Source organism: Ambystoma mexicanum, chromosome 11 (genome assembly GCF_040938575.1).
Source record: "Ambystoma mexicanum isolate Mex_15411 chromosome 11, UKY_AmexF1_1, whole genome shotgun sequence".
Lineage (NCBI taxonomy): Eukaryota > Metazoa > Chordata > Amphibia > Caudata > Ambystomatidae > Ambystoma > Ambystoma mexicanum.
The window spans coordinates 1,296,197,037-1,296,219,105 of record NC_090934.1 but is presented as its reverse complement, the minus strand read 5'-3'; the positions used below and the strand labels follow the sequence as shown (position 1 = coordinate 1,296,219,105).

General features: G+C 46.6%; 1 protein-coding gene across 1 annotated transcript in view; it reads right to left on the bottom strand.

Annotated features, from left to right (window-relative positions):
• Nucleotides 1-22,069, bottom strand: part of SHC4 (SHC adaptor protein 4) — a 281,807-nt gene that overhangs the window by 22,126 nt on the left and 237,612 nt on the right. Inside the window, exons 7-8 of the mRNA XM_069624788.1 lie at nucleotides 17,252-17,378; nucleotides 5,333-5,513 (exon numbers count right to left, since the gene is read on the bottom strand). Coding sequence (XP_069480889.1) covers nucleotides 5,333-5,513; nucleotides 17,252-17,378 — 308 coding nt within the window. The remainder of the gene's footprint in view (nucleotides 1-5,332; nucleotides 5,514-17,251; nucleotides 17,379-22,069) is intronic.

Sequence of the window (22,069 nt, the reverse complement as noted above, 5' to 3'; positions counted from 1 at the left end):
CTACAGGAACAGATTTGGTATTAGCATATTCGTTCGTTTTTATTTGGCCGAATGGTACATATGACCGAATATGACCTATGCCATTTGACCGAATAAAAACAAACAATTTGGCTAAAACATACCGAACATGTCCCCCGCTCCGCATGTTTGGTATGTATTAGCCTTGTGGGGTTTTGGGAGTGTCTCCCGCTTCCTCAATATTGGAGGCGGGGCACTGGAAAAAAAACAAAAAAAGATTTTTAAAAAGGGACCCTGCGGCATCGGATCTGACCGGCGATAGAGGGATGGATCTGACCCCACAGGGCTGAAGCAGACCAGGCGGCGAGCGAACAGGTACGTAAAGAAGGGTGTGGGGTGTGGGTGTTTGATCATTTGAGAATTGATCGCATGCGGGCTGTTTTTGTAATGAACAGTTTGCCACGATCAATTCTCACACGATCAAACACCCCCAAACCATATATATTCATTGAACCTTCAGCGTTTATCTCTTCATTGATCCTTAGGTTTATTCATTCATTTGCTTTTTTTTATATAGTGGTTAAATGTTGCCTACAGGCAGCTTCCGCGTCTCAAAGGGTGCTGTTGGATGCTACTGAGTCAATAAAGGCACATTTAGGGGTTCAGGCATATTTTTCATGTAAGTACTGTGCTTTCACAAGGCTGACAGTGTTTCTGATAATAATCGGAATTTGAGGCCAAATAAAGTGAGTGTTTTTGGTGCTTTATATCCTATCAGACCCAGGTTGGCATCTTGGCAGGATGTTCAGGTGACACCATCAATGTTGTCTCGCTGGTGCATTTATAAGGTGGACCAATGTATTTTGGTTCTATGGGCCGCTCTCATTCTTTGTGTCTTTGAGAAACATCTACAGTGAGTTATTTATCTTCAGGTCTATGTGAAATTGCCCTCTGTTGAGTATCGCTAGTAAAAATGGTTCCAGCGCCATTTCTTTTTTTTTCTTTTCTGGGGGTGCCCCATGATCCCCTTTCACTCATCTGTAATCTTGTTTCTTCCTACCCTGTATAGGTGGTTAAACACGTTTATGGGTTTGCTTTTTTTTTTTTAAAACTTCTTTTTATTATTAGGCAGCATGGCAGCATAACAACAAGCGAACAGCGCCCAGCAAATATAGATTAACATTACAGGTCATGATATGGTCACATAAAGATTACATACAATATGATACGGGCACAGAGATTCAGTCCACATATGAGGGGAAGTAGTTAAACCAAGCGATACGGGAGGAGCTCTCAGACCAGTGAGAAAGGGGGGGGTGGCGGGGGATCCACCGGGAATATGCCAGACTAGTGAGAAGGAGCAGGCGGGGAAGCCACCGGAGAGGTGACGAGGTCGGACATGTAGGTACGGAACCTAAGCCAGATGTCCCTAGGTCTGGAGTGAGTGGGTTGCATGTGTGCCCAAGTTTCCTCGGTGTCAGAGGCCCAAGTGACCGCCCTCAGCCATTGGGCATGCGTGGGGGGAGAGGGGCGAAGCCAGCAGAGCAAGATGGACCGAACCGCTAAGAGCATGCAGAGGCCGGCCAGCTTCCTGGAGTTTCGAGGAAGGCCCGGGAGGTCGTGAAAAAGGCACAATGCAGGGGAAGGATCGATGGGGTGATCGAGCACAGCGGAAACCGTTGAACAAACCATACCCCAAAACTGTGAGAGGCGGGGGCAGGACCAGATCATGTGGATGTAGTCCGCATCGACATGCCCGCAGCGGGGGCAGCTAGATGAACGCCCGCCGAACATGCGATGCAGTCTGGCCGGGGTGTAGTGGAACCTGTGCAACACTTTAAACTGAATGAGTTTAAATCGGGAGTTAAAGGACACCCGGTGAGTGCGGTCGCATAAATGTGCCCAGCGATCGTCCGATATCTCTACCCCCAAGTCTTCCTCCCAGGACCCCCGAAGTTTAGCAAATCCTGGAAAGGATCTGGACTGTAGCATGGAGTACAACCTGGAGATTTTGCCTTTCATAGGTGAAGGGGAAGTGAGCTCCTCAATGGCCGGGTCGTCTGGTGGTAACGCAGGGAATGTTTGATAGCTGCGCTTAAGGGTCCTTCGGAGAGACGCGTATTGAAGCCAGACGCTCCGGTCACTTCTCAAGGGTAGGGGGAGATCAGCCCACTCAATGAATGTGCCCTGGTCAAACACGTCCCGCAACAGCTCGTAGCCTGCCTCGGCCCAGCGACGAACGGTAGATGGTGCAACCTGAGGAACCCCCGGGAGGAAGTTCCAGAGAGGAAGGTTGCCGTGGAAAGCCTGGGTTACTCCGAGCAGTTTCCATGTTTTGGCCAATGCCAGGGATGTGCAGGCGACCGGACTCTGTGAGTCCAGTACCCGAGGAGCGGGTTGAATAAGTAAGGAGCGGATTTCGCGGTCACAGACCGCTAACTTCTCGAGCCGGACATGAGGGGGGGGGTCAGTTGTGTCGAACCAATAGGAGACATATTGAATTTGAGATACCAACCAATATCTGAGAAAATCCGGAGCCCCGAAGCCCCCCCTAGCCATGGAGGTGGACAAGGTCTTTGGTACTCTTGTTCAGAGAGGAATTGCCATAGCATTTAAGTTCTGGACTGCCCATGTGGGCTGGACAAAGACTGATATGCAAATGGATATTTCCCATCTGTGAAAGGTATAGTGAGCAAAAAGCGTGTGCTGCAAACTCTCATCTCAGAACAGGTTATCATGCCATGTTCTTTCTGGAGAGGAGCGCCTGCTACCTTTTTTTAAAAATATTTATTAATCTTGTATAACACAGCTTAATACTGAAGACCAGTCTCTAATCGCAAAACTGGGTTTCGAACCTGTGTTGCTCTGCGTTGTCTTGCTTCCAAAGCAAACATGTTGCCTCTGAGCTATCCACCCAGACCAAATTTTGTCCTTCAATCCAAATCCAGTCCTTACCAGCCAGTTCCACTCTATGTTTTAACGAAAGCCACAAACAATTATTCTGAACACAGAGAACCTGCATAGGAACCAGTGCTTAATTTGTGGGGGTGTTTGCCAGGGCTCAGCCCTGGCACTTATTTTTGAGCGCCGGCACTTATTGTCTCAGACTCACTTTTATTATGAAGTGGTGATAGTTGGTGCATCCATCAACCACAATGAGCATGTGCCAGCTGTCGTGTAAGCCCAAATATGTCGACTCTGTGGGGAGCACCTATGGGTGGTGGTCGCAATGGTAGGGACCTGCTCACCCACAGGGTCACAGGAGTGCTAGACAGTATTTGAGCCCTGGCACTTTTATTTTTACACATTAAGCACTGATTGCAACTGTTTACATAGTCAGTGTTGAGCACAAGAACCGGAGACCGTGGTCTGAATAGAACAGTTCACGTGGCAATGTCTTCCAACTAATCAATGGGATGGCCCAGGTTGTTCAAAGAAGTGTAAACTGTACTTTCCTTGTCAGCAGGTGGCTCATTATCACATCATCCTAAAAAAATAGGAAGCTCTAGACATTATTTGGTGATAATAAGATTTTGAGACTGTAGCAGTAACTCAAGCGTAAGTGGAGTATGAGCGAGAGGCTATGTACCCAAGTGACATCCATATATGGGGCTATATGCCCAAGAAGGTCTGAAGCTCATCCCTTGTCCAGACCCAGTGTCATCATGACGGATGCCAAATTAACTCTGGACCCCCTTACCATTAGCAATGTCATATCCCGAGAGCTAATAATATGGCAGCATGAGTGAGAAGCCAGCTTACAGCAAACTACTAGCGGCTAGCATAACATAACCATATAACATTCAACTTGCTAACAGCAATAGAACTGAATGAATAGACAACACAAAATACGACGTCCTCATTTTCTACAAATCAATGCAGTTCACACAGCTCGGGACCGAATAACTCCTCGATACGGAGTGAGCTTCAACTCCCGGGATCTCCAAGTTCACAACCCAGTTGGGGAAAACAAGCCTTGGTTGGTGTTTCCTGGGGTGGCTGTGTGATCCTCTAGACTTCTGCACTCTGGAGTTGCATAGTATATTGTCTATATGATGGTAAAATAGCTTAGTGGGTTAATTGCTGGCCAGTGACATCTTCCTTAGTCTGCGGGACACAGGCTTTAATGCCAACAAGGCATGCTAAAACCTGCATTCTACCGAGGTCGAATATTGAGAACCATTAAATTGCATAGTGATAACACTTATAATTGCAGCACTTGGGGTCATCTTCGGCTCCACTCTCTCCCCTTCTCAAATCTCGGACATCGCAAAAAAAGAAAATCCCACTACCATCTGCACCTTCTCGGAGGTAATCTACCTTTTCTCACCTTCCCCCAGAGGTTCACCGTCTCCAGAGCCCTGGTCCTCTCTAGGCTTGATTACTGCAATAGCCTCTTTCTCAACCTGCCCTCTTCTACCCTCCGTCCTCTTCAACTCATCCAGAGCAGAACTGCAAGACTTATCCTTGGCCTCAAGCCCAGGGACTGCATCTCTCTGGCGCTGAAATCCCTTCACTTGCTCCCTCTAACTGCAAGGATTAAGTTCAAGACCCTTTGCATTGTCTACAAGGCTTTCTGGGGCCTGGGCCCACTCTATCTGCAGCGCTCTCTTCCTAAATGCTCACCTTCCCGAGCCCTCTGCTCTTCTTCCTCCTTCTTCCTGAAACACTATAGGCGTGTTATAAATGCTATATCATATCATATCAATTATCTGCGGGGGAGCCGCTTCTCCAAGCAGACACTTGGGGGATCTTTATCCTCTGCAGGTGCATCCCTCTGGAACAGCCTCCCTGCCTCTCTCAGTCTTGAGCCAGATCTCCTTAAATTCCAGAAACTTCTCAAGTGTTTCCTCTTTGCCTCCTCCTTCTCTCTCCCCCTCCGCTGCTAACCACCTCTTTCTGCTCTTTCGCTCTCTCTTCTCTACGTCTGCTTCAGTTTCGCTGACTGGCTGCCTGGTGTACTACAGAGCCTCACAGGTCCCAAGATTCCACGCCAGTCTCCTGCACTTGCCCCCAGGCCTTGACCTTGCCGCAGCACTACTGCACTTCAGTTACGACCCATGAAAGTGGTAAATCTCTGCACGTAACCCATGCGCTGACGGGACTGGGTGCACTTGTCCCTATTGCCCCCCCACACACTTGCTTTTCTGTTCACCTTCACAATCTGAATGTACCATGCCTAATCAGATTGTTTGTCTTGTCTTCCCTATGTCTTCCCCTCCCATGCATGGTTGCGCTTTGAAACACTTGTGCACAAGCACATGATAAATAAACAATCAATCAATCAATCACTTAGAAGCACTAGGGATCTGGCCTGAAGCGCTGTATGAAAACATGACTTATCATTACTCTGGGGAAATTTGCATTGGCTTACCAAACCATATTGCTTTTCGCTGGGCATGGAGCAGTTAATTCTTTGTGGGGCACATTCCGCATTCCTCCTCGCATCCTGGAGACCGCCGGTAGGTGGCCATTTCCCCGGAATTTCATTGTAGTACTCGTGATCTTCCTTATCCTCCGAGTTCCACGTGGAGCTATCGAGTAGGATGGTTTCACTGCGCAAGAACAGACACATCGTCAACACAATTTACCAAGCAGTAACGTAAACTGCCCTTACCATCAAACTGTATTCAGCTTTGTGCAATGTAAGCCAATAAAAGGTCAGATGAATAGCATAATGCATACCACAAATATTACCAGAATGAATAACAAACCGTTATTGCATAGAGCATTTAATGAAGCATGCAAAGTGCCAGTGACATATATTGGTGGAGTTAGTGCCGGGGCAGGTAGGGTGCGTGCCCCTCTAATCTGGTTATCATTTGAAATCCCGATGTACCCCCTGCCTTCTATTGAATTGGTACTCAATGGTGTCCATGAGGGGACGCTCTCTCCACTGGCACCAACACCTGTGTCTGACCCTGCGGTAATATAATAAACAGGGCTCTGGAACCTTAGGCTCCCCAGATGCTTATAGACTACAATGTCTATGATCCCACCCCATTAACAAGGCTGGCACATGGCTAATGGAAGTTGTAGTCTCAAACATCTGGAGAGGCAAAGGTTGAGGGCCCCTCAGCCGCAACCACATAAAGAAAATACATGTCCAGGTCTATGGAGCCTAAGCCATCTGGACTATCGCCTGTGCACGGTGGCGTCATGTAAGAGAGGCAAGCAGCATGGGACTGCTTGCAACACCTGCATACTGGGGTTCAATCAACCTGATGCCACAGTTCACGCAAAAAGTAGGCATGCCTTTAGTTGGCACACAAAGAGAAGGCCAGCGAACAAGCTTTCTCTTACTACACCCCAGCCATCTAGAAGACCACCCCTGTCATCATCCGGGCCATTCCAATGCTCCTGAAGAAACCCAAGACCCTGCTCTTCAGGGAACACCTAGAGATCACTCAGGACCTGCTCAGAGGTATTCTTCCTTTCCTCTCCTTCCCCCAGAAGCTCACTGTCTCCAGAGCTCTGGTCCTTTCTAAGCTGGACTACTGTAACAGCCTCTATCTAAATCTGCCTGCCTCTACTCTCCGCCCTCTGCAACTTATCCAGAACAGGACTGCGACACTTGTCCTTGGCCTCAAGCCCATGGACCGTTCTCTCCAGGACTAAAATCTCTGCACTGGCTCCCAGTGGCTGCGAGGATTAAGTGCAAAACCCTCTGCATTGTACACAAGGCCTTCTGGGGTCTGGGGCCGCAATACCTTCAACTCTCTCTTCCTAAATATCTTCCTTCTCAAGCTCTTCGCTCATCTGCCTCCAACTCCCACAGGGTCAGTCGCTTCTCCAAGCAACGAGTTGGTGGCAGATCACTCTCTTCGGTAGGGGCCTCTCTCTGGAACAGCCTTCCTGCCTCCCTGAAACTCGAGGAGAACAACCTCAGGTTCCGGAAGCACCTCAAAACCTTCCTCTTTGCTTCTGCTTTCTCCCCTGCTGAATTCCCTACTGAGACTGCACTGGTTACCTGGCCACGCTTCTGATCTCTGGCACAGGCCCTGTCAATTGCCCACCTGCACTGTCCCCCTGGCAACCCCTGCACCGGGGGACTCTTTTCTGTACTCCTTCAGTCCCCCTACCAGCACTTACGTCTGCACTTCCTTGCACTTGCCACCAGCTGGCAGTTATTTAACTTATTTATTACACTTTCCCATTTTTCCCTCTCCCCCTCGCACTTTTCCTTTTCCCCCTTCCCATGCACTTGCGCGATCTGAACGACACCTGGCCTAGTGGGATCGTTGTCTGTCCCCCCCTTTCCTTCCCCCCTTACCTCGTCATGCCTTGAAACACTTGTGTCTAGGCACGTTATAAATACCATATCATATCATATCATACTCCCTGAAATATATACAATCCCTAGATTAAGGAATATCCTAGCTACTATAACCCACAGCCTTCACTTACACTGACCTATGTGTCATAAGTGACTTGTAGAGCAGCCCATTGCTTCGTAGATTCATTTGCGCCAGTACAGATACTCAAGTTACAGTTACTGTCACACTTCTATCCTAGCAGGATCAGCACTTTCCAACTCCAGAAAGTAGCAAATATCACAGATTGATATCTGTGGTTCACACCAATGGTTTGCTGCCTACGGGTGGTGGGACGTAGCTCACCAGTGTTTTGGCGAACACGGCAAGTGTACAGATGCTGGAGGCAGAAAAGAGACACACATGGCAACATTCTCTATCCGGAAACAATTGCATAGAGATGTGTTTACACCTAGAAGGGCCACTTGTGGAAAACTAAGTACACAATTAGGCAATTAGGCAACAAGTCCTACAGATATACTCTTGGAAGAATGAAGATTGCTGCTCTCTCTCAGGTGACTTTCAGCAACTGTCCACACTACTCTATCCTTCAGACTAATAAGGAATAGAGCGGGCCCAAGAACGTTTAAATCAAGAAGACCCTTTGAAAATAGTATTTAGAGGTTTAATCAGCCTTCATCAGATCGCTGCTTCACAATGGAATCACTGATAGTCATAGCTTGTACCCCTGAACCCTTAAACAGAGAAAGTGGGATCCTCTTTCATTATAAAACCCATCTGTTTAGACCAGTGGTCTGAAAACCTGCGCTTTCCAGATAGTTCCATAATCCCTTACCCTGGACAATGCTGGCTAGTGCTGATGGGATTGGTAGTCCAAAAAATTGGAGAGCCAAAGGTTGCAGACCCCTGGTGTAAACTAACATGCACTGAAGACTGCTTGGTGTGGCAAGTGTCTTCTCTCCTGACCATTATCATTTTCCTTTTCTGTTGGGTAATCTTCCCGACTGCCAAAGTATTACTGTGGAGTGATGTGTTTCCTTTCCACTAAAGCCGCCTGCCTCCATGAAGAAGTTCACTCCCCCACCCCTTGAAAGGGGAATCAAATGCAGTGAAAATCCCCTGAATGATTAAGGTAAGGCGTAAGAAGTATACCCATGGCTTTACTTTTATGTTCCCCCCTTTATAAAACAACCCCCAATGTGTGTATATGAGCATGGCTTTGGGAGTTCAGACCATGGATGCGTATTTACAGAGCATATCCGGGTGCAGGCAGAGCGTAGCCTGCACTATCCTGACCGCGGCTTAGGTTGAGCAGGATTTACTAAGAGCAGGAGTCTGTCAAACCTTTGGCTCTCCAGATGTTTTGGACTACAATTCCTTTAGCCCTAGCCAGCAAAGTCAATGGTGAGGGATCATGCGAGACGTAGTTCAAAACATCTGGAGAGCTGCAGGTTGTAGACCCCTACTGTAAAGACTGGTTAATCATTGCTACAGGTATGCAGAGGAAGGGAGAGCAAATTTACTGGCGTTCATGTACGTATGTTGCGTAATGTGATTGAAAGGCGTAAAAGCTTTGAGTAAGGCTGTAATGCCTTTCAATCATGCCACACCACATATTCAATAATTTGTATGTTCGAGAGGAGGGATGGAACGCAACTTGTGTTTCCGTCACTTTGCTTCCTCTCCACCATACAACTGCTCCAGCATTTGCGCTGCCTTGAATTTTCATGCTAGCGCAACTGCTGGAGATCCCCATGGGGTCAGTCTGCTTTATGCTAACACTTGCTTGCTTGATCTAGCATAAAGCGTGTACAATTGCAATTAAACGCTGCCAGACATGCTTGGTGGACAGCATGTGTTTGCAATTGTGAAGACTGCTTACCATGTGCTCGTGGTAAGCAGTGTTCAGAATGAGAATGAAACGCTGCTAGACATCCGAGCATGCCAGGCGGCAGGGTGTAATTGTGAGGACCACGAGCATGACAAGCAGTGCTCAAAATTAAATGTAGACACTGCCTGACATGCGAGCATGCCAGGCAGCATTTACTTTGTCTGCACGGCGTAGTCCAAAGGTGCGTCGCATTTTACCCTCCACTCTGCAAACGACGAAAATGTATTGGTGGGGAGCTGTTTACACTGCAGTGCTGCCGTAATGGCTCCCTGCTGTCAAATTGCGTGCTCATAGAAAATGAGCTACACTGAGTTTTATTGTGTATGGGTTGCACTGAGCTTCAGCCTAAACCTTTGGAAGTCAAAATACTACCATGCCTAAAACGTTGGGAATTAATGACTTCCGTGAAGAAGCAAATACTTCTAGGATCCACAAAAGAAAAATGTATTTTAAAAACAGTGCAATTTATGGCGTCTTTGTCTTCCCTGGTTCTATTTCTGGGCAAAACATTGCAGAGTGCGCATAGCGTGAATGAAGTTGTGGAGAGTCAGTGAACTCAGTTTGCACAAACTCCTTGGTGCTCCAGAGTGTGTGTCGGGGATATGCAGGGCATGATATGATATGATAGGTTATTTAATACACGCTTAATACCCAGAGGTCTCTAAGCACGGACCCGGGGATCGAACCTGTGTTGCTCCTTGTCGTCTTGCTTCAAAGGCGAGCACGTTGTTGCTGACTGCGCTGAGCTATCCTCCCCAGACAAGGGATGGCTGAGGGTGTGTGGAGTGTGGTTGAGAGTACACAGTGTGTGATCACCAGTGTACAGAGAATTGATGGTAAAGCGAAGATGAGTGTATGTAGAGTGACTGTGCTGAGAGTGGATACAAAAACAGTGCCAGAATAAGGGCTCTTTCTCATAACTCTTGATGTGGGCCACCAATAATTGGGATTCAAGCATCCCAGTTGTCTAATAGCAAACTACCTGACAGTTTGTCTTGCTGTCTGTATATCAAGTAGCGGTTTGTGTTGCCCTCTATAAAACCCAATAGATACACACATACTTACATACATGATCCCAGAAAAGACCTGCTGCCTAACATATTAAGGCACGAATAGCGGAGACAATCTTGTTTTTCGACACGTGTCCCTGTTATGAGGGATGCTAATTTTGCAGTGTGGTTCACAACAAAATAATAATAATGTCGGTGCAAGGCATGCCCGCCGGACTGAGACGGGTGTGCAATTGCTTCAGCAAACGCAAAGGTGCACATGGATTATTTTAGGAATGGAACCCCTTCCAAGTTCTAAAATTAAAACAGGAACATCAAATCCAATCAATTTTGGAATCTGATTAATTTAAAACTGGACACAGAGGATGTGGACACGAGCACTTGCCGAGCCACTAGGCCTGGCTTTGTCAATGCTGAGGGTAACACTGCCCTTTGAAGCTCCCACAGGACAAACCTAATGCTTACTATTTTACATTTGCCATTGAAAATAATTCCCAAAGCTTCCATGTCTCGGGAGGATAGCTCCGGGGCAACGTGCTCGCCTTGAAGCAACACAGGTTCGATCCCTGGGTCCGCGCTTAGAAACCTCTGGATTTTAAGCGCGTTGTAAATAACCAATTATAAACAATTAGAATGTCTTCCTGATAGATTGGTCCCAAGGGCTAGGATCGGCGTTATATCTGTTTTTCATTTCTCTGACCATCAGACATGCTCCAGAAACAGAGATCCACCTTTGCTCACCGCTGCTGCCTGCTGTTCAGATAATCGCCGCTCCACGCTTCCTATAAACCATGGTATATGTTCATACAGGATACATTACTAAGGGTTGAGTGAAGAATAAACATGCTCACACTAACTTTGACATTTTTCACAACTAGTGTTTACTACAGTACTGTCATGACTCTGCCCCCTACTGCCCATGTTAGGGGGCGCTGGACGTCCTGCTGTCAGAGCTGGCGGCACCCCTTGAGATTACACATTGTATGTAGGCATTACGGTGCGATGCAGCATCGCAAGTGTGCACTGTTGCCCACCAACATGGATGATACATTGAAGCAGCGCAGAAGTGTGCCGCTTCTCACCACAATCATTTCTGTTAAAGTGGCAGTTCTGTTCAATTTACTGATACTGGTTTCATGGCATTGGACCCTAGTCCTGTCTCCTAACTTTGCTTCATGGAATCCCTATAGGTGCTGTAGTTAGCTGGCCTGGACTTGGCCCTTGTTCTGCCCACGTGGGGCCTGAAGCTAAGGTAGTTGGGCCTACCACATTGGCATAATCATAGGATTTGTAGCAATGTCTGTAAGTCTCAGGAGGATAGCTCAGGGGCAACATCATGGAGCAACACAGGTTCGATCCCTGGGTCCGCACTTAGAAACATCTGGGTATTAAGCGCATTATAAATAACCTATCATGTCATAAACATCTGTAAATGCCCACACCGTGAGTCAGCAATTACAGATTTTGGATGGGCCTTGCCGGCTCAGGCCCTACTCTGTCTGCACATCTGCCTAGAATCTTCCTGCTACCTCCTTGATGTGACCTTTGCTGATTATTTACCTGTCCTGTACTGTCCTTTATTGGTAATGTACTAAATCACTTTATGCTGATACAAGGATGAAGATGAATCAGGAGGGTATGTTAACCTCCGAAATCAAAACAAATATTGGGCTTAAACAAGGATGTACACTATCTCCTACACTATTTAATCTTTACGTAGCTGATTTAAAAAAAGAACCAAATGAATGCAATAATTGCCCGCCGCGCATGGGTTCTCATTGCGTGAGTTGTCTTATGTACGCAGATGATACGGTCCTTATGGATCATACCCAGATAAAACTACAAAGGAGTTTAATGAAATTACAGAAACATGTAGATACAAATAATTCGAGGTTCAACTTCAAAAAGACTAAATAAAGTTAGGGCAGAAAATAGAGGTAGTGAACAAATATTTGTATCTAAGAGTGTGTATTACGAACACCTTAGCAGGTTTCATTTTCGCAGCTAGAGTCATGACCAAAATTTGCAGAAAATGTGGTGGCATAAAAAAGTTTGTAGCACATAAAGGGGGATACTCCACTGATGGTTAAAACGAGTATTATACCTTATGCAATATATGGTTTGGAGGTATATCCCGTTAGGAAACGGCATGGCTTCCAAAACTGGAGGGAAAATTATGGAGCTCTACCTTGGGAATGGCAAATTCTACCCATATTAAGGGCCTGACTCACAGAGCGTTTTCCTATGGGATTGCGCCATTATATAACACTTCTGTGAATCAGGCCAAAAGGCTAATCCTAGTGAATTAGGCTCAATAGCCACGCAGACTATTAAACAAATTGTTACAGGTATACTTTTTATGAAGATTTTAAATGAAAGGGGTCATGATAATTCCAAGTATTCCTATTTTGTAGAGATGTTTAAATCTAGTTTGGTCCAGATTGAAATTAAACCCTGGTTGGCAGATACCAATTTTTCTTTTGACAAAATAGGATTTCAAATTACATATCTTATTCATTCAGGACTGGCCATGAGGGAAATTAAGAAAAAGGTTCAGGTTTGGGACAGAAATACTAATGTGTCTATATTAAGTCAAAGAAGGATGTACTGACACAAAAAAAAAGTTTGAAAAAAAGAAGGATGCACTGTGATTATGTTAGAGAAGGATTTCCAGTAAATCCTCCCTTTAAATACATTTTCAAGGAAAATAACATGAGGATTAAAAGATTCATGATAATGTTCGATTAGAACATCTCCCGAATTTTAGTACGATTGGTGCCTGGACTAAAGTACCTCATGAAAATAGATGGTGTCATTTATGCAAAGATGAAATTGAAACCACTAGACACCTCCTTACGGGTTGTGTTAAAGTGTTAGACATAAATAAAAAGGGATATCACAGTACATTTAATGTAAACATTTTAGAAAGTGATCACATTTGGTATTATATTTATTCTGGGAGAAACCATGTTTTAAACTATAATTTGTTTTATATTTGGCAAGTGATAATGTGTAAGATCAAGTAATTATAGATGACTGATAACGTTTTTATAGCTATCCTATAAGATAAAGTTTCTCTAACATAGTATTTAATGATGTGAAATGGAATGGAAAAGTCACGATGAAATAACTGACTAGTGAAATATGTATGAATGCATTTTAATGTTATTTAGGAATACTTTTTTGTTTAGTGTTTTATAAGGTTTAAATTGTAACAAAAACACTTTAATAAATAAAGAAATGAAAATAAAAAAGGTGTTGTACTTTGGAGTCTAGCCTTGACAGGGTTAGGGTTACTGGTGAACCCTTGTCTGCCTGATCATGGGTCACTCGATTAAGTCCTAAGCCAGACCCATAGTATCCTGCTGTCCCATTACATCAGCACCTGGGGCATTTTCTGCATCACCATCCCTCGTGCCCCCCCTTTTCCAGCCCCGGGTACATCTTGTGCACTCATCCCATTAGGCATGCATCGAGGACCAGGGGTCAGTCAGTAGGTGACAGGATTGCCCTGACCCTCACTGACTTCCTCCTTACTCCGCTTGTTCCCAGGCACTGCACATCTACCCTGTCCACACCTCAACCACCCCTGTTGCGCCCAGCATGTGCTGCGTCGTAATAGCGCTGATTGCCACATTCGCTGATGGTGTTCTCTGGTAACCGCATGTAGCCATGGCTGAGGCCCTCGCTTCACTTAGCCCTGCCATGGCTCGGTTAGGTGGGCCGTCGCCGGTGAAGCTCGCCCACGAATGCAGGAGATAATACTACATTAACCACATTAGGCAGTAGTAAGTCACCATCTGCCCGAATTAGTCCATTTAGAATGTAATCATGCATTCAAATCAAGAAGCTAAAAAACGAGAGCCCATATTGAAAATACTGGTGAAATAAGCTTTTCTATAATTTATTTGGGGTATTTATTGAGCACAAACTTAGCATACAATCGGTATTTACAAGGGCCCATAAGATAGCATTTAATGCCGGCATACCTTGTAAACTAGGGAACCGTTAGCATTAGCATAACCTTCATTCCAATTCTGTTGGCTGTCTCCATGACCACCAGTCTGGCTTCAGAGCTGCCAGAAGCATGGAAACTGCTCTCCTGAACATCCGTGAAGATCTGCTCTCTAACCTTGACTCTAATATTCCCTCAGTCCTCATCCTCCTCGATCTCTCTTCTGTCTTCGACACAGTCAACCATACCATCCTGCTCAACCGTCTCTGTGATAACCTGGTTATTGCTGATCAGGCTCTGGCCTGGCTGAACTCTTTCCTCTCTGATCGACCCTCCCAGATCCAACTTGGGTCCTTCTTATCATCTATCTTCCTCTCTACCTGTGGTGTTCCCCAGGGGTCTAACCTCTCGCCCTGGCTTTTCAACCAATATCTGGCAACTCTCGCCCACTGCATTGCCATTTTCTGCTCAAATTTTCAGTGTTACGCTGACAACACTCAACTTATTTTCAGGCTGCCCTCGGCCACCTCCTCTCCCTCTCTCGTCTCTGATTGCCTCACTGCCACTCAAGATTGGTGTGCCGCCAATGATCTTTGTCTGAATGCCAGCAAGACAGAGATCATCCTCATCGGCACACCTTCACCATCCTTTCCCCTCACTCTCTGGCCGGCCTCCGTTGCCCTCCTCCTACCGCCACCTGCGAGGCTAAGAACCTCGCGGTCATCTTTGACTCCACACTTACCTTCTCCGCCCACATTTCTGATGTCTCTAAAAAGTCAAACTTCCTACTGCACCTCCTCAGAGGTACTCTGCCTTTCCTCTCCTTCCCCCAGAAGCTCATGGTATCCCAAGCTCTGGTTCTCTGTAGGTTGGACTATTGTAACAGCCTCTTTCTAAATCTATTTGCCTCTACTCTTCGCCCTCTGCAACTAATCCAGAACAGGACTGCAAGACTTGTCCTTGGCCTCAAGCCCTGGGATTGTATCTCTCCAGCTCTGAAATCTCTCCATTGGCTCCCAGTAGATTTAAGGATTAAATTCAAAACCTCCTGCATTGTCCACAGGGCTTTCTGGGGCCTGAGTCCAAAATACCTTCAGCTATCCCTCCACAAATACCTCCCCTCTCGAGCTCTTCGCTCCTCTGCCTCTAACTCCCTCAGGGTCAGTCGTTTTTCAAAGAAACGAGCTTGGGGTAGATCTCTATCTTCGGCTGGGGCCTCCCTCTGGAACAGCCTCCCTGCCACTCTAAAACTTGAGGAGAACAATCTCCGGTTCGGGAAGCACCTCAAGACCTTCCTCTTTGCTTCTGCCTTCGCTCCCCCTCTCCCCTGCTGATCTGTTCTCTCTTGGCACCGTGCACCTGGCCACCCTCGGCCTCCGGGCCCAGGTACCTGCTCACCCTGCCACCCTCCCGCACTGCCTCCGGGCAACCCCTTGCACTGGAGTCTGTATCTGTACCCATACAGCCGCCCCCCTTTTCTTCCTGCTCTTACCAGAACTACCCTGTCTGCTGCCTTAAACCCAGGACTTGCCACTTGCTGGCTGCACTACCACTGTTTGTTGCCTTTCTTATTTATTTATTTATTATTATTTATCTGTTTCTACTTTGCCCCGCACTTTCCACTTCTCCCTCTCTCCCATGCACTTGCATATTCTCAATGTCACTGGGCCTAGTAAGAACGCTGTTTTGTTCTCCCCTGTTCCCCTCTCTTGCCTTGTCGCGCTCTGAAACACTTGTGTACGAGCGCGATATAAATAAAATATCAATATCAATAGCAGTTAATGAGAAACACTTGACAGTGCTGAAAGGAGATGTGGGGGGAAGGATAGGGGGCAGCATGAAAAGGATGGTCGGCATGTGGAATACTGGGCTGGGTGGTGTGCTTGTGAAGAAGGGGCTCCTTGAAAAGGAGGGCCTTGATTCATTGTCTTAATTGCAGGAGGTTGCATTCTCACATAAAGCGTCGATGTGGTGCTTGTTGCTTTTGGTTTTGTAATTATAAGGTCTGTCCCTTTGTTGTCAACTTTTGATAGGTTATTTGTCCATCTTTTACACCATTCAGCAAACATGGAAGGTGCCCTGATGATATATCTGTGTTTCCGTTGGTTTGTACTGGTGGTGGGCTTTGCCCTTACCTCCTGGCACCGTTTTCCATAAATGATGTCGCTTAAACGCTTGATGTCGCTGCTTTTACACCGGTGTCGTCGTGGCATCCCATGTTTCGCCCAGATGAAGTGAGACACCCCGGCCCTGATTCTGCAAACCTGCTAGTGTTCATCATATCCAGTGACCAGCAAAAACCGAACGCAGGCCCGCCCATTCACATTGGAGGGGGGTGCGGGGGCAGGCTGCCAGAGCAAGTGCCTTGAAGCCCATTCTCCTGGGCCGTACCCACTTCTGGTGCGTGCTGAGGCAAGCCCTCCTCCCCACACGAGTGCTGGTTTGCATTGTAGGTAACATTGCTTGTAATTACATGTTTACCTTTGCATCCCTATTTCAGGGATTGAACAATGAAAACCAATAGAAACGCTCATGCTGCCCATGACCATTTGCGTTCTATGCACATAGTTCAGATTGCTACCCCCATGCACCAGTATGTGTGTGCAACCTGCAGATGCCGGTTGAATTCTCTCACGAGGTGGATACATTGCGAACCATGCTCTACATCAAAACGTGACAATATAATCTTTTATTATTAAAAGACCTCTACCTTGCACTTTCTCCTGCCCCTGCCAGGAAACAGAGCAGACCAGAAATATGGGAAAATGCTGCAGGCAATTGCAATCCAGAGATCAGCCATTTGAGAGGGAAGGATGAGCCGTTTCCACCCCAAGGAGCCACATACACAGAGGCACATTTGGACTCACGCAAAATGCGTTCATTCATGTTCAGTGTTTGCAAACGCATATACGCAAATATGGAGAAAGTGTTGCCTGTATTCTTAATATTTCTATCACAAGGAACCCATTCTTTAAAGTAAAAGAAGACCTACACGCCTGGGGCTGATTTACTAAGCTAAGGAAGTAGCTTAAGGAAGACTAAATGTTACTATGCTAAAAAGAATAGTGTAAGCAAAACCAAATGCACTAAGTTCCAAGAAATACGGTAAGCAAAATGTACACCAAAAATGACCTGTCTGACTTGTCCTGACTGCTTAGCTTACCTGTCACTGGAGCCCATCAAAGAGATCGGATTCTTTAAATACTGCTTGAAGCGCAGCTCAAAGGCCTGCCCTATGGTGTTGATAACGTCTTGTGCCAATCCATTGCGACATTCCAATATGTGGCATGCTAATGTAAGGCAAAACACAGACATGTTACCATATGATTTACGAGAAGGCTGATGTCACACATCTCTGAGAGCAGAAAGAAACAGAAGCATAGCACATTCCAAAGCAAAACTGACCACTGGCCTTCATAACATTTAAGCAGCGCGCAGGTTCTATCAGTCAGCGGTAACAATCACAAGACCAATTAGCAACATTTGTAAATCAAAAGCTGAAGTTTCATAATCTATCAAAGGAGCCGAGATGAAGCACAAAATAACCCAACATAAACTTTGCACTCCATTTACACCCTTTTTTCAAATTACTGAGGCAGCAGGTGAGAAAGTGCTTGGAAGTCAGTGGTATGTTTGTGGCAGGAAACGAGAACCCACGCTTGGATTCATTAAGTTAGAAGCACCTCTGTTTAGCCTGTGTTTCCACCTCTGCAGGCATATGTTGAAGGATGGTAGAGGAGCGAGTATTGATGTGCAAGAAGCGATGTCGTAGGCATAAGGCAATCCGGGTGTTTGAGATCCTGTCTGGATATCAAATGATCGTTGAAAACTAGAAAAGACACAGGCATGCCATGGGAAACCTATGAGAGTGGGGAGGAGGGTGTGAGGTGTTATCCTTTTGCAACCTAGTTTCCAAGAAAAATGTGAATCTTTAGGGAAGCCCTCACAGTACCGCACTGCACTAGACAAACCATTTCAGCTTTCTAAGGTCGATAAAGTGCGTTTTGTGGTGTTTCATAACAGTAACATCAGCAAATTGAGACAGGGCCTACCTACAAAAAATGACTTACTATATTCGACATTAGATGCGGAGAGGCTTGGGGTAAGAGATGGCTGACTCAGACAGAAGTTAGCATGAGGAAGGGGGTGATTCAGTGAAGACCAGATGGTGATGGGGTGAGGGAACTCCTGTCGTAAAGTGTGTAATGAAGTAGGAGCCAATAATATTCCTTGTGCTGGGTGGCATAAGAACCTGACAGGGCCCTGCCCAAACCTCTGGCACAGAGTCCCCTCAGATATCAGGAAAACGAGCAGCTTCCTGTGATTGCAGAATCTCTTTGGCACAAACTACCCTAGGTCTTCTCAAACTGCATGGCCACTCCTCCAATGAGCCCTCCTTTTTTATTGGTTGTCCGATTTCATTCCTTATCTTAATGAGTCCTCAAAGAATAAAGTCACACAATACTGCTGCAATGCACTGCATCCGCGCCAATGTTATGTAGGTGCAGTGTACACCCACTCATTGTGGTGGCACTCCCACACAGTCTGCAGCGCAATATCGATTGTAAATAATCACAAAAAAGGCTCTCACAATCTGAGATCTGACAAACCTAGCTTAAATATAATATTCACAGTTTGGATGTTAGGCTAACATTCTGGCAGTGTGCTCAACAAAGTGTACCGCAATGCACATTTACACCATTGATTGAAGTGACACCCCATGCAGTCTACAGCGCAATATACACTGTTAACAATCACAAAAAGGGTCTCACGGCCTGTGGTCTGATAAACCTAGCTAAAATATAATAACACAAGTTTGTATGTTAGGTTAACATTCTGGCAGTGTGCCCAACAAAGTGTGCCATAATGCACAGCTATACCATTAATTGCAGTGACAGCCCCATGCTGTGTACAGTGCAATATAAAATGCTAATACTCACAACAAGTGTCCTACATACTGTTATTCATCTAGCTAGTACAATATAATATAAAGGTTTGTATTTTAGGTTAACATTCTGGCAGTGCAAAAGTGATCCATTTGCAGGGCTGTCTGGTGTAACAGCAGCAGGTGTTGTCTGTTCATTGAATGCCATATCCTAGCGTTGGTGACACAGTTGTGCCAGTCAAAAGCTCATTTGAAAACTTCCCGCTTCTCGGTATCAAACTACCCACCCTCTCTGTTACAGACTCTAGTGTGCCATGAACTAATATGCTCGGGAGGAGGAGAACCTTTCTAATGCTTGCTACTTTGGGAGAAAGGTAACTGGCATGCTTTGATCGCTGAGCAGGTAGGTACCCGCTGCACGGAATCTTGCCACACCAAATGATGATGTCGGGACTTTGCCAAAATCCGGACACCCTTTTTTGCCAATCCTCACCCCTAATCTCAGCAAGAACATTCCCATTGTTTAGATGACTAATCCCTTGCTCCTCTTTAGACCCCGTTCAGCTCCTCTGTCCCTCCAAAATGGCACGCAGTGTATCAGTGACTTGTTCTAGTCTTTGTCACGCCTCCTTCCCTTTCCACTTTAGCCTGCTTCCATCTTGAAGACTGGATGTCCTGCATTCCAGCTTGCAAGCTGGAATGGCCTGCGTCAATTGTCCGTGCACGCCTTCATACCTCTGATTTGCCCACAGCCACCTTTCAGCGTCGGCATGCAACTTCACCGGCGCTTGAACAGCATGCCAGCAGAGTCCCCACCCGCCTCGCTTAGATCCAGTCCCGGCAAGTGGCTTTCCCCTGCTCCCCCGTTGTCAAACTCACGCGACAACGCCGGAGAAAGTGGCACTGTCGGCGAATCACTGTTCTCACATGTCGCTGTTTTCAATGTTGCCATTAAGGTGGGATTTTGCTTTCCCCCCATGTTCGTGATGCTTCTCTTTTGGCGGGTGAGAGCAAGCCTGTAGAACCCTGAATAACAAAGTATAGGCTTAGCCTGTTCTAAAGCCAAGCACCCGGACCTTGCATACCTCCTTTAAGCGTGTGTTATGTTAGCAGAATGTATCTAGCGCCAACTTTCACCAAAGTAAGCATCATGGCGCTAAAGGAACTGGAAAGGGAAACAGATGAAAGGAATTAAAACAGGAATGTTTTCAAAAGCCGAATTCCTCTGGTGACTTTCAAAGGGTCTGTCAAGTAGCATCTCTGTAACCCTGTTCTTCACATGGTAAAAAAAATGCATTTAACAACACGCCCATCCCTGCCCCAGTCTAATCACTTAACTGGCATTTAACATTCCATTTGAGAAGTCAGTGTCCGGGAGCAAGGCGCGGGCCTCTAACCCAGACAGAACATCTGAGCACTTTTGTGATTGAACGCTCGCCCTAATCTGCTGGCATGAATGTGTGTGTCACTGACAATGCCCCCTTTGTGGCACACCCTGTCAATGCCCCATGTCAATGCTTCTTTCTTTTCAGCTCCGAAGCACGGGCCGCGTTTATGGGGAAGGCAATGGTCCTCGCTGCTCGCAGGCGGGGTTCTCCTTCCATGACTCTTGCATGTCGCCCATGTTGGAATGCTGGCTCGACTGTCGGGCGATTTCTTCTTTCCATGTGCTGATTATACATGTCACAGTCCATCTGGTGCGGGGGAAAAGCTACTGCATTACACAGGGAGTGGGCTGAGAACCAAAAGATGCTCTGGAAATGATGTTCAAAGTGGCCCCATATCACACAGTCTCAGCCAGCCCAACCCTTTTCCTGTGGGAACATGTGGGAATACCACACAAAAGAGGCCCAGGGTGCAGAGGCCTCCCGGGAAATCTCCAGAGTTCCTCATAGGCCAGTCGACCCCTGGTTACACAGAGCCACTCTCGTTTTGGAGATGGATTTGGGTTCCAGTATTCTCTGTTACAAATCCTCATTGGGTTCAAGGTTACATGTGCATGACGTAGAAGGTATGACAGGTTTAAATTCAGCTTAAGCTGCTGAAGAAGTGGGTAAATCTACACAAAGGAATTTGGTTTAAGATCCATTGGGTCTGGGTTTGAATCCTAATTCATGATGCCGTATGTGGCCAACAGGAAGCAGGGTAGAGTTTATAAGCTGTAATACTGAAAGGCCTGCCTGAATAGTTCTGGTTCGCTTCCAGAAGAACAGGTCTTCGGGCTGGATCCGCATTGATGGGTTGAGAGCTTTCGAGAACTAGACCGCCTCGTCTCTGAGAGACCTTCCCTGTTGTCTAGGCCTTTTGACTTGCCACTTGCAGACTGTGCATTTGTTGGTTCGTCTAAGGTTGCCTACTGGAGTAGAGTTAGAGGCCAGCTTTCGCAGGCAGCGTAGGCCTGCATTCAAGAAGCCCTTCTGAACAGCAGTGAAGAAGACTTAGAATTTATTCTGTGGTCCACCTGGCACTGACCGAGTGCAGATCCCATGCAGTGTGGCTTATCTATGTTGATGCTTTGGCTACCTGATTTTGCTTTAGCTGGACATTGATGAGCTGATTTGCAGATGTGCCATTACTAGGGATACGGTAGATCAGGGGTGTTGCTATGTCTGGAAAAGGCCCGGGGCTACGCTGATGTCTGGACTGTCGGACTCAGGGCTAGCTAGCCTTTTGGTAGTAGTTCCGGAGATTCTATCTGCGGCTAGAGCCAAAAGATCAGGGGCTATAGCCCCCTTGGCCCTCCCCCCCCCCAGCAACGCCTCTGCGGTAAGCTCCACAAGGTGGTTGGTTTGCAGGAGTGGCCGGATTTATTTAAGCACAGACAAACGGATTGGTTTCCCTTAACTACTGCAATCATTTGGGGAAGATGGCTACATCAGCCAAACGTGATGCCCAGAACCTTTCCTCCTGGGCATCAGTACTGGCACCGTTCCCGGACTTGCTGGCCAGGTGAATAATATCCCCCAGAACCAGGAAATCTGTCTTGGTATCATCATCTCCAGGGCAGTTCTATTTCATCCAATAGTAGGTATGGCCCAGACAATGTCTGATGTTAGTCTAATGCCTAGGGTTACTTCCCTTTCACTGGCAGACCTG